This window comes from Misgurnus anguillicaudatus, chromosome 19 (genome assembly GCF_027580225.2).
Source record: "Misgurnus anguillicaudatus chromosome 19, ASM2758022v2, whole genome shotgun sequence".
Taxonomy (NCBI): Eukaryota; Metazoa; Chordata; class Actinopteri; order Cypriniformes; family Cobitidae; genus Misgurnus; species Misgurnus anguillicaudatus.
The window spans coordinates 30,705,135-30,718,435 of record NC_073355.2 but is presented as its reverse complement, the minus strand read 5'-3'; the positions used below and the strand labels follow the sequence as shown (position 1 = coordinate 30,718,435).

Here is a 13,301-nt window from a genome sequence, read left to right as displayed (position 1 = left end):
AGTTCTCTACAGTAATAATTAAACTGTACTCCATATGGACCTTTGAATTTCCACAAGAGACATCTGTTCCTCTGCCTCAGGGCCGACACAACAGACATATTTTCTGATAAATATTACAACAAAATCACATACAAACGCTCGACACCCTGAAAGACAAACTTTCTTCCGAGTAAATTGAGCCAAACAGGTCTATAATACCTGGATGAAAGCTATCCATTAGTATTCTCATCCATCTCCAAAGAAGATGATTGGTGGGGGTATGAACATGCCCAAAGTTTACTTTTGCCAAAATAAAAAATATAGGAAGTTTTCATAGGCTTTCATTCTTCGTAGTCCAGTCTCTATACTAAAGCATGGTTAACATCAACACCTGAACTGTATCTGTTGTTTACTGTGAACTTCACAGACTTTCCTTCAATCTCAGAACTGTTCCAAACATAGCAAGCAACGCAATACATGAAACAGTATCAGGACGTTCCACCGCTGCAACCCAAGCTGACATCGCAGTATGTGTGTGTTACACTGAAAGCATCAATGTGGCATGTTTACCATGATGACCCTACTGAAAAATCCAGCTAAGACCAGCGTAAGCAGGTCAGCTGGTTAAAGCTGATCTACCAGCTTGGTTTTAGCTGGTATTGCTGGTGTAGCAAGCTGGTCTAGCTGTGTTTTGGTCACTTTTTAAGCTGGCCTAGCTGGAATTAGCTGGTCAGGCTGGAAGACCAGTTGACCCACCAGCTTGACCAGGGTGGGAGGACCAGCTTAGACCAGCTACTGCCACCTTAAACCAGCTTCCACCTTATGTTGGTCTTTGCTGGATTTCTCGGGGATAGGGTGGCCATTGGTGCCGGTTCCGCCAGACATGTCACGAACATGTTTTCGGGTGCGTTCTCCAGAAAGTCGTGTTGGTCGACCGCATCCGTCATCAACGTTTAATATTTCGGGTTCAATTTCAGAAAAGCAACCATTACATTTCAAGGTAAGAATAACACTACAATGATCCTATGTCTTAAAAGAAATAAATCTTAATTTTCTAATGTATTTTAACTGAAATGTGAGAACCTCAATGACGTATGCAGTCGAGACTTGTCTGGCGGAACTGGCACAAATGGGCACCCTAGTAGGGGAGTGCTTACAAACATCACAAAAGGTGAACAAGTTTAATATCTACCTGCAATAACAAGGTAGACCCCAGAGCAGAGACCCTCACACTAGGAGTCGAGTTAATTGGGTAGTGTGACTGATGAAAGGTGTTATAGGCTTACAAGGGTTTGTGTGTGTATTTGTAGAGGCAAATGTCCTCGTTCTGTCACCATCTTTACTGTGTGTGCAACCCAAAACCAAAGAGCCAGCCTCTTTAAAATGATTATTCATCTGAGAACAAGTTCTTACATACACACCCAGACATGCAAACATATGTAAAACACTATTCGTAAGTCTAAGTGAAAACAACTCAATATACACAGCAATTGTATGGATTCTCCTCATGTTTGCTTTTTTACAGACTTTAGAGAACATATCTGTCTGTAATGAAGAGCCAATAAAAATATTGCATTTGTTTAGCTTTTGAACAGGTACACCAGGCAGCTTTCAACAGCATCCGTAACCGTCTGGTCCTCGCAAATGCCAACTTAATAGAGAGAAAAATCGACGGTGTGAAAAATTGCAGCTAAGATCAGATAGCAGACAAGTGAGTGAGTGAGAGAAAAAAAGAGAGAGTGAGTGAGAGAGGGAGTGAGAGAGAGAGAGCAGTGTTTTGAACATTCAATGAGAGAGAGAGAGAGTCATTGGTGAGGTGTTGGTGAGAGATTAGAGACACTATGAATATCTGAAACACAGAGAGATGACCACAGCATTGGCGAAGATTACTGGATCAACACTAGGGACCATTAATGAAACATTTTGATGCTAGCAAAGGACTCTAATCTCGTAGATAAAAAGCCTTTTAATAAATGCGTGCTGTACATGTGTGAGATTAAAGATGAGAAACTCGCTGGACAGTAAGGATCCTTATTGTTTTCTTGGAAAGGATGACTTTCCTTCAGAGGAACCTTTGAGGAACTGATATGGAATCATGATTTAGTTCAACTCGAGACTTTGCTTTCTCTTATATTTGAGTGCATGAACGAGTCAACGCAGGGGAGAGAAAAGGTAAGCACAATTTGTTTACTGTTATCTGTGCTTATTAAATCTACATGGCATACTCTTTTCATTTAAGTCCCTGGACAGTATACGCATGTATTTTCTGCAACCTGTAGTGTTTTTAGCTCTGCATTCTGTGATTTCCTTTCATGTGATGCACACGCAGGTGGTGGACAGCCACATTGCATGTTCTGTACTTTACACTGATTGACCTGAAATCAATGAGGGGACTGTCAAACTACATACAGCGTTCCCACAGTGATAGATGTCCCCAGAATGCTTAAATGTCTGCACATGTTGTGCTCTTTGCACAGCCCCCCGAACTCTTTTCTGATTAAAACTGATTAAACACAGGGACCTGTTGTCCAAACAAATTAAATGCATTTAAATCAATCGCATTGGATAAAAGTGACCAGAAAAAGGCTACGGATCTATTTCAGCATTTATATTTGTGTTTACACATTTATAAAGTTTATTAATGGTGAGTAATGTGGGTATAATTTGGAGTAATATCGAGCATTTGACAGTAAAGTCTGTTAATTAACTTTCCACATTTTTGATGTTCTGTCAATTTCTAATCATATTTTCCATTTTAAGCCTCCAGGAGCTGTTAAAATATGTAAATTATGTTAGAGGGTTCAAACGACAGCTGATTCATTTGATTCTGATTCTTTAAGAAAACAAGCACAATAAAATGAAACAGGAGGTTCTGTTTAGCTTAGGGATCCACAGACTTGCATCACAACACTTTGGGATATCAGAACACATTTCATGTTTTCCAAACTCTATGGGGTGGTTTTCCGAACAGGGATTAGCTTAAACTAGGACTAAGCCTTAGTTTAATTAGAAAGTATAACTAGTTTTAACAAACATGGTCTGATATTGGTGAAAATGTCTGGATCGAATATTGTAGAAGTCGGGGAGTACAATCCGATCCGATACCATCACGGACGTTAACTGTCATGGCAATTTGGCGTAAAGGTGACTTACTGAGCAACATGCCGTAAAAGCGTCACATAAGCAACATGCTTTAAAGTGCGGCAAGTAGAAACCATAGCTAAGCATAAGCAATAGATGAGACCTGTCCAGAGGTACTTTTTTATGTTTATCATACTTAAGTTATGGTTTACTTCACACATTTACTTTACATTTTTATGGCTAACAAATGTGTTATTTGCAGCTTTATTGATTTAAATCGGTATCGACAGATACTCAAGGTTGTGGTATCGACATTGGTATCAGACATGAAAAAGTGGTAATCACCAAGCCCTACTAAAAACATTACTGGTGTGCATTTTGAGGCAAAACAAAAGGGACTGATGTATTTTCGGGTATGTCAGTGCAAGATGTTTTCAGTTTGGACAGCTTTTTCATTTATTTTAGTCTAGGACTAGTCTAATCCCTGTCTGGGAAACCGCCCCATAGGCATAGTCTTAAAACCTCATATACCAATGTTTGTTTTAGAATTGACTTTTTAAGTACAAACCCTTACGCTAAAGTAACATACAGAAGAACTTACCCATAAAAAATTACATGTGATCTCTTTAATTTCTCAATAGTATATCCTAAGCATAAATGAGATTAAATGGAGAGCGTATGGAAACTTTTGCTTAAGTGTCCCAGGATATTCTTCCCAAAATCTCACATATGTCTCCATTAGAGTTTTGATATCTTTAACCTCCTAAAACCTGGATCACGTTTTTGTTGTTTGCACCATAATACTTAATTCTGTGTAACTGGAACCTGTTGTACACAAACATGGACAATTACACTGCTATTACACTGCTTCATGTTCAAAGATAAATATTTGGTTATTATATTTATTGGTTCTTCCTAACCCCAAAATAGCTGGAAGAAATCTGAAAAAAAAAAAAATTAAAGCTCCCGTTCTGTCTGTGTTTTTGAAGCTTTGATTGTGTTTACAGTGGGCAATATAACATGTGTTCATGTTTCACGTGTAAAAAAAATGCGGTATTTTTCACACAATTTACTTATCTGTATAGAGCTATTTTCACTGTCCTCAAAACGGGCTGATGTCTTTCTTGTTATGTGAAGTCCCTCCTTCAGAAATACGTATCGAGTTCTGATTGTGTAGTTTGTTTTGTGTGCTGTGATTCGATAGAAGCTTAGCTTAGCAGAGCCGTTTGAGCCAAAGCTGGTGATTGACGTATTCCTGTGGCCGGAGTTTAGTCAACGAACTGTTTTACTGACGTCATTAAAGCAGGAAATAGAGGGCTGTAGTCCAAACCGGCCGTTCGTTGTAGGCTTTTAAAGAGGAATTCTATTGAAGAAAATATATCGCCTGGCAGTGAACCTTGAGCTTTATCATTTTACAGGTATTATTTATGCTATTATAGCAGCATTACACACTAACTAGGGTTTAAAAATGGTATCAGGAAGAACGTGCCCTTAAATATATTAAAACAAAACACCAGTTTTTTTTCAATATTTTACTATGTTCTTGCCTAGACTAGGATGAATTGATGCATGCCTATCTTTTTTCAATTCGTGCACTTTTAATCTTTGTACAGTGCTTCTTGAATGCGTTAGCATTTAGCCTAGCCCCATTCATTCCTATGGCTCCAAACAAAAGATTTATTTTGTGCCACCATTCTTACTGGTGTAACTACTCATGTAACAGTCTTTAAATAGGGAAAACATGGAAGTGTTTGGTGGTGTATAGGTTCATCCCTGTTTGGATCCTAAGGAATGAATGGGGCTAGGCTAAATGCTAACACATTCAAGAAGCGCTGTACAAAGATTAAAAGTGCACGCATTGAAAAATGATAGGTATGTATTAATTCATCTAAGTTGAGGTAAGAACATAGTAAAATATTGAAAAACTGTGTTTTCCTTTAAAGTCTTCCCCAAATGTCATCAATAGACCCCAGCCTGGATTTTACAAACATGGTCACATATTGAAGAAGATTTTAAAGTCAAAGGGTTCTCATTAAAAGTATCCAAATACAGATTATTTTACCTATGCATTCTGCATTTTTTAATTTTCCTAAGTATTTGAGACATAAATGAAACACATCAGCTCAAATCTACAGAGCTATAAAGGGGCAACATCTGAGCAATAAAAGCCCTCTGGTTAACCTTAAGTTCAAAGACAATTTCAATGTGTGTATGATTAAAAAAACAAATTAAACATCCCATCTGTGCTATACTGCAAAACTAAATAGAAATGAAGTGGCACTTAAACATCTAATTAATCTAAAACAAGCAATTTACAGAACATTATTAGTTTTAATCTTCGGCTATCACAACTGTAGTTCATATTTATTCACCATAGTATCAGATCACTAAAGACGGGTTGACATTTAGAATGGAATTATCTGGCATCACATCAGGAAGTAGTGAAGATGTCCAGCAAACTACTTCCCCCACAATCATAAATCTACTTTCAATTCTCACTGGTGACTACTGAGAAAGTTAGAAGTCCTCATCTCTCTCCTCTCAATTTTATTTGAGTGATTGGCCACCTGGATGATGATGACTTAAATACCACTAAACAAAGCCAACCGTCTCCCCTCAAACACACACACGCGCAACTTCTACCAGACAGGTTTCCATGGAAACCTCTATAACATAGTTATTCATGTGATTCTTTCATTTTTGAGAATTGTAATAACAGTGTGGCAAACTGTGAAGAACCGTGTGTCCCAGGTTGTGTTTGTGCATGAGGGAAATAGTGTTTTTCTCATTATCACTCTGATCCAATCACAGGCTTCTTAGTTATTCACACTCACCAAAATAGCAGCACCTGACACTCCCCAGTCTCGGTGTGTGTGTGAGTGCACGCATGTGTGTTTTGATGGTTCTCTGTCAGTACAGTATGTCTTGGAGCACATATTCAAGTGTGTGCAGCAGTCTCACTTAGGCGTCTATTATTAGAAAGACAGATCACTTGACTCAGGCAGTGGCTAGACGCCTAAATCTGGACCCCACCAGCAGCTACTGGTTCAGAGCGCTCTGTCAAAAACACCAACAGTGAGGAAATCTAATGACGGTGACGATAGTGATAACAATAATGACTGGTTCCTCTCAGGCTTTGCTCTTCGCACTTCACTGTGAAAAGGTGCAGAGCTTCGCAGGAAAAGTGTGAAATTACTTTAATTAGCTACATCTGCTTCAAAAAAAAGCCAAACACAGTCTGAAAACAGATCTGCACAAGTGCATCTCTCACTTTCATAGAGTCGCACTGTTGCACACTCGCATAGTAACACACTTGATGCATTTAAGCTGAACACATTTTTTTTTTTTGGAATATATTTGTGGCTGTGATTTATTTTGGGATTACAGGATTTGCAATTTCTTCAAAATTTTATTGTTAGTATAGAGGAGATGCAGAATACATTTTATCATGAACATTTTATGACATTTCTAACATAATGCTTCCCATATCATGTATCATGCAGTATTACAGACAAACATTGATTCGGCTTTTTATATCTGGCTCCTCTATGTTGGCTATGAATGTGTGTGTGTATGTTTACCTCTGCAAAGGTTAAAATCCCCATTGTAAGACCACATGACTGATCTTACCTTTTGCTTTCTTTTCAGGCACCCTGAACACAGATCAATCCAGAGCTACTTTGGTCCTCTTTCCCACTTACTGATTTGGCAGACTGGCATGAGCGTGGGCAGGCCCCACCGTTACAACATTGTGTCATCGTCAGAGGAGGACGTGTTTCGCCACGGCAACATGCCCGCCCTCGGAAATGGCTTTGGCAATGGCAAAATCCAGACGCGGCGAAAGCCGCGATGTCGGTTCGTCAGCAAGACGGGCCAGTGCAACATTAGTTTCGCGCATATGGACGAGCAATCCCAGCGCTACCTCGCTGACATTTTTACCACCTGTGTGGACAGTCGGTGGCGCTGGATGTTTCTTCTTTTCTCCCTTGCGTTTGTCGTGTCCTGGCTTGTGTTTGGTTTTATCTTCTGGCTCATTGCTTATGTCCACGGTGACCTAGACCGATCTTCTGGAGATGACTCTATACCATGTATCATGCAGGTCAACAGCTTTGTGGCAGCATTCCTGTTCTCCGTGGAGACACAAACCACGATCGGCTATGGATTCCGCTGCGTGACCGAAGAGTGTCCGCTAGCTGTGTTCACTGTCGTCTTCCAGTCTATAGTGGGCTGCATCATTGATGCTTTTATGATCGGTGCCATCATGGCCAAAATGGCACGGCCTAAGAAACGGGCAGAGACGATACTGTTTTCAAACAACGCCGTCATCGCTATGCGTGATGGGAAGCTATGCCTAATGTGGCGGGTTGGAAACTTGAGGAAAAGTCACATTGTGGAGGCTCACGTGCGGGCACAACTTATCAAGCCTCGAATTACAGAGGAAGGAGAGTACATCCCGTTCGATCAGATCGATATAAACGTGGGATATGACCTGGGTCTCGACCGCATCTTCTTAGTTGCTCCCTTAACTATCCTGCATGAGATAAATGAGGACAGTCCACTGTATGGAATCAGCAAGCAGGACCTGGAAACATCTGATTTTGAGATTGTGGTGATACTTGAAGGAATGGTTGAAGCGACTGCAATGACGGCTCAGGTGCGGAGCTCTTACCTTGCCAGCGAGATCTTATGGGGCCATCGCTTCGAGCCAGTTGTCTTTGAGGAACGAAGTCAGTATAAGGTGGACTACTCGCACTTTCATAAGACGTACCAGGTGCCCTCAACACCACGCTGCAGCGCCAAAGACATGGAGGAGAACAAATCGCTAGAGTCCGCTGCCAACTTTTGTTATGAGAACGAATTGGCCTTCATCAGCAGAGATGAAGAGGACCAAGAGAACGAGAGTGCTGAGAGGGGAACTGAACTAGAGACCCTATCTGCCAATCTGAACTCTGATCAGAGGTCATACCACAAAGAATCAGAAATATGACCTTTCGTCTTCATGACCCCTTTGATGACTTTATAGTAGAACTCCTATCCTTTTAGTGTTGGTTGTCATGGGTAGAGATACATGTGAGTGCCATAATAAACCTTGACCCACTGCCCTAGAGCCATGCTGTAGTCAAGGGCAGGTCAAGAAAAGAAAGTGCTTTTTGCTGTTGGAATTGCGAGGCCTTCCTGTAGGAAAACTTGAAATAATATAGACTATCTGTTTCATAATGTAGTTTAAAGTGATAGCTTTAAGTAGTATCATTATGCAATACTAAAAGCTAGCCTGGGTGCCATACTTGCTAAATATTTCTTGTAAACAAAATTTGCACAGACTAGTTGTTTACCACTAGCGTGTTGCTTGTATATTGAGTAAGGTAGAACACAACACACTATGTTAAAGCAATAAAATTACTTTTACATACATATTTAATATATATTTATTTCATTTTTCATAAAGACTTACAAGTATGGTAATTTTCTATGTATCAAGTAAAGGACTGCTGGGTGCAACAAACACCAAAATAGATGCTGAATTACTGCTAACGGACAATGACTAAGATGGCTCCCAGGCTAGCAACTAGCACAGAAACAAACACTTTATTCAGTAGAAATTGAGTATACTGTATATAATGAGTATGTGAAACGGGTGAAAGAAAATGAATAATGGTATAGTAGTATATTTTTAAACTGGATGATGGTAGCTTTTTCCACAACATCCCATTATTCATACTCGAAACAAATACTCTTCTATAAGACTGTACACACACACACACACACACACACACACACACACACACACACACCAACATCAACACCATACAGAGAAAAACACCAGTCTGAGTATTATGTTGCTTGAAAGACATTAAACCTACAAGTGTTCATCTTTTAAGTGTCGTTGCCTTTTGATGTGGGCCCTTGAAAGTTATCTTTATTATCTACTAGCTGCTATGGTTATCTTTTATCTAATAGCTTCTGCTGTGATAGATGTTGAAGATTGGTGGTCAGGTGGTTATGTCATAGCCTGGTCCAACCAGACATTCATTTCATTTGTACAGAGAGTCTGGCCACGCTTCAATGCAAAGCGATACTTCCATTAAGGAGGGTCCTCTGTTGAAGTTTAAAACTATTGGATCTGCCCAGAGTCACTCAGGATCTTCCATAGCCAATCGCTAACGTGTGGTCGTGATGTATATCATGCGCCGAAACCGGCCGGAAACAAAAAGTACGAATAATCAGACGAACAAAACTTAGCAAACCTGGTTCTTGCTCCGGCTTTAACTTCTGTATATTCGGCAGTTTTGCAACAACGGACCGAATAGCTTTTCTCACGTCTTTCTCCGCTGCCATTACTGAACTACAACTCAAACTGATGCACGACCTCAACGTCATCGTTCTTTAGCCACCCCCCTCTGTTTGCTGATTGGACCTGCAGATTTTTGCCGGAGAAAACGAAACTCTACAGAGCAATCCCAGACGTAGTACTGAAGCGAAATGAAAATTAAGCGGAAGCACGTAGGAGGGTGGAGCCGGGCTAGTGATGTCATGCAATGACCTTTTGTTTAAAGGTGCAATGTGGGACTTTTAGCATCTAGTGGTGATACTGTGAATTGCAACCAACGGCTCAGTCCACACCTCACCCCTCCGCATAGTGAACCTATGTTAGCCGCCACAGGACAAACAGGTCATCGTTTGAGACTACGTAGTGACAAAACACACTCTATAGAGCAGTTTGTCTGTTTACTAGGGCTACTGTAGAAACACGGCGCGAAATGGTGACTTCAATGTAAGGGGACCGGCAGTGTATGTAAATAAAAACGGCTTATTCTAAGATAATAAAAACAATACAGTTCATTTTGTAATGTAACAGTTCTGATAATAAAGTTATGTATAGCGCATTTCTTACAGGAGATCCTTCTAAAAGTCCCACATTGCACCTTACAACTATAAACATAATATGCTATCCGAGTTAGGTGGCTATTGTTTGGAGTGCATCAATGTTTTTGGAGTGTAAGCAGCATCATTCAAAAATGTGACATTAAGACAAAATAACATATATAAGTCACAGCAGACTATACGTCGCGTTTATTTAGAAAATTAATTCACAAAATCCAAGCCGAAGAACAGACATTAAACCTGGAAAGGCAAGTTATTTAACTAAACAATAACAGACAGAACAGCAGGCTAAATAGGTGTCCGTAAGTTAAAGTAATATTATCAGTTATTTAAACGATAAACCATAGCATACAGAACTTACATGGAAGGTTGAATAGGCTAAATTAACAGAACCAGCCAACTAGCGTGAAGTTCGTATACTCATTCAATTCCACATTACTGAATCCATTGAATTAAATACATAAATACAGAAGCAGCATATGTCGGACTCTCGCGGGTGTAGACGGTAATGTGGTCTCTTGCCTCATCAATGTCAAAATTAATTCATACTGACTTACAAGGTGCACCTGACTATAAGACGCAGCACCAGCCAAGTTATGAAAAAAACATGGCTTATAGACCGAAAAATACGATTAATTTTTTTTTTAAATGACCTTAAAGCTAACATGGACTATAAAACCCACAAAAATGCTAGTTTTATTTACTAAGGGTATTTACTTAGACATTCATTGTAATACAACATGTCTATTTAATTATACAGGATGACTTTCACTCACAAACTTACCTAGAACTTCAACAAATACATTTTAACAAGCACCTAACAAAAGGCCCACACTAATCACCAACCTTAAACGTCTTGCATGGTAATTAGTGAGCATGGATCGAATCCCCTGGATATTTCCCTCCCTTTAAAATCAGTGCGGAGAAAAAGAGAGATGAGAAATAGAGCCGAAGACAAAGAGGGAATGAAATGAAGAGAGTGTGTTCACCCACTCACCTCATCCATCACTTTGCTCTGTGGGAGAAAATAAGTGTGCCTGATTAAATAAAGAAGGCATTATATGAGATCATTTAAATAAATTAAACGTCTCACCAAGGTAGATTATACCCAAAGTCGTCCTCTCAGGGAAAGAGAAAGAAAGGAAGACAATAGTACAAAAATACTTTAATATACTATGTCAGGATACATCATATAACCCACAACAGTGTAGTCTAGAGGGTCTTAAATGTTTTTTAATCATGAAATGATGATGAATAAGCAATATGAATCTATAACCTCATCTACTGGGTTTCTTAAGGTCAAGAAGTCACCTTCATCTCATAATACACAAGGCATGATAGAGCTAAAGCACAATGTGGAAATTTCTGGTAAACAAGACAGATGATGGTTTGTTGCTGGTCCATAGTGGTCAGGTTGTCCAAGATGGCCCACCACGGTCAAAACCACATCCATTAGACCATCCAGTATAGACCATCTGATAAGCCTTTCCAATCAGCTTGGACTAATTTAAAGAGCACCAATTATCTGATTGACAATTTAACATTTCCTTTTGTAAGTGTGCATTAGTACATGTTAATGATATGCAAAAGATACAAACCCCCAAGTAAACGATGACGCGAGTTATCATCTCCAACGTAAATCTCTTTTCTTGGACTACAACAAACACACAGATTGTAGGCAACAGTTTAGTTTCTAGGATTGGTGATGTAGACAAGACCGACATTGTCATAATTCCTCCCATTTGGAGCCTGTAAATTAACTCCTGTTAGCATTGCATTGTGACCGAATCTTTCAAATATGGTACATTTCCGGCTGACGTCAGAGGTATTCAGACCAATCATAACGTAGAGAGATTAGGTGGCCAATCAGGGACAGTTTTGTACAAAATCTGTGCGTTTCAGGAAGAGCAATAAATCTGGAGCTACAAAAATGTACGGTATGTGGTAAATAATGTGTTTTTGAAGTGAAACTAAAGTGAAATTTTAAGTTAAAACAACTCACATTTTTCTTACATTGATTCAACTTTTTTATTTATTTTTACAGTGTGTAGACAATAAGGGGTGGTTCACATTTCCCATCTAACAAAAACCTACATTATTTCTATCAACAGATGACCTTGAAATATGAAAACTACATTCTGAGAGCTTTATATAGTTTGTCATGATTTTTTAGGTTTAGATTAGGGTTTTAGTGTTAGAAATATGTAAAAAAAATTGGCCAACCTGTAAGCCCATGATCTTTTATAAACTGACTCTCACTACATCATAATTCGCCCCAAACGGTGATGAAATATGAAAACTATACACTTAGAGCTTTCCAACAATATATAGTTTGTCAAGATTGTTTAGGGTATTAGTGCTATACGTATGTAAAAACAAATTGGGTCCACCTGTGGCAGTGTAACATTAAAGAAACTAACTATCACTACGTCATAATTTTCCCAAAATGGTGATGCAGTATGAAAACTACACCCTTTCCAATGATATATAGTTTGTCAAGATTTTTTAGGTTTAGAATGGGACGTTACAATACAAATAACAAAGTGGGCCCACCTGTGGACCCGTGGCATTTTCGAAAATGTCTCTCATGATGTCATTCCTTTACCAAAAGAGTGATGATAATGAAAACTACACTCTTAGAGCTTTCAAATGATATATAGTTCGTCTTGATTGGATAAGAATTCACATGCAAAACACTGAAGTAAACGTAGGCGTCCCGCTGGCTGGACAGTGACATTTCGCAGGATATAAATAAATGAATCAATTAGTCTCCCTACATAATTTATTTTATAAAACACTGCTTAAAGATGTATTCTGGAGGCTTAGACCTTTCCAATGATACATAGTTTGTCGTGATGGATAAAAATGTATATGCACAATATTGAAGTAAAGTCAGTTGTCCCGCTCAAGGGACGATGCCAGTCAAGGGCTAAGCTAGAACTTCACACATAGGGGACATCAAAGATTTATTTGACATCTTAAAAAAAGTCTTGTGAAATGCCCCCTTTACAATAACCTACATGCACATGTAAAAGACGCAAAATGGAGAAAGGTGCTGCTATAATGTAAAATATGTGAAAAATATGTGTTGAACAATCAAGCATAAAAGTAAACCCTCAAAAGCAAAGTCAAGAATTTGAAAAACTGCATAACAGGACCCCTTTAAACCTAAATGAGAGGAACATTAAAACAAACAGTCAGAGTATTTCAAGTCTAAATCCCTATAGGCATCATACTGTCTGTCAAAGGATGGAAATCATAAGAGACATATCCATGGTGACCAATGTTACCACGGTAACGGTCTGTCTATAATTATGGGAAGCATGCTGGCCTATCCATAGATTTTTTTCTCAACTTTA

General features: G+C 39.1%; 1 protein-coding gene across 1 annotated transcript; it reads left to right on the top strand.

The window, feature by feature from the left end:
* The first annotated feature begins 1,743 nt into the window (after nucleotides 1-1,743).
* kcnj12b (potassium inwardly rectifying channel subfamily J member 12b) lies at nucleotides 1,744-8,938 on the top strand. Its single transcript, XM_055194282.2, has 2 exons — nucleotides 1,744-2,151; nucleotides 6,709-8,938. The coding sequence occupies exon 2, from the start codon at nucleotides 6,779-6,781 to the stop codon at nucleotides 8,045-8,047; it is 1,269 nt and encodes a 422-aa protein (XP_055050257.2). The 5' UTR covers nucleotides 1,744-2,151; nucleotides 6,709-6,778; the 3' UTR covers nucleotides 8,048-8,938.
* Nucleotides 8,939-13,301: the final 4,363 nt, after the last annotated feature.

Coding starts and splice junctions, on each gene's coding strand:
- kcnj12b (XM_055194282.2), top strand. CDS start 6,779: ATGAGCGTGGGCAGGCCCCACCGTTACAACATTGTGTCATCGTCAGAG.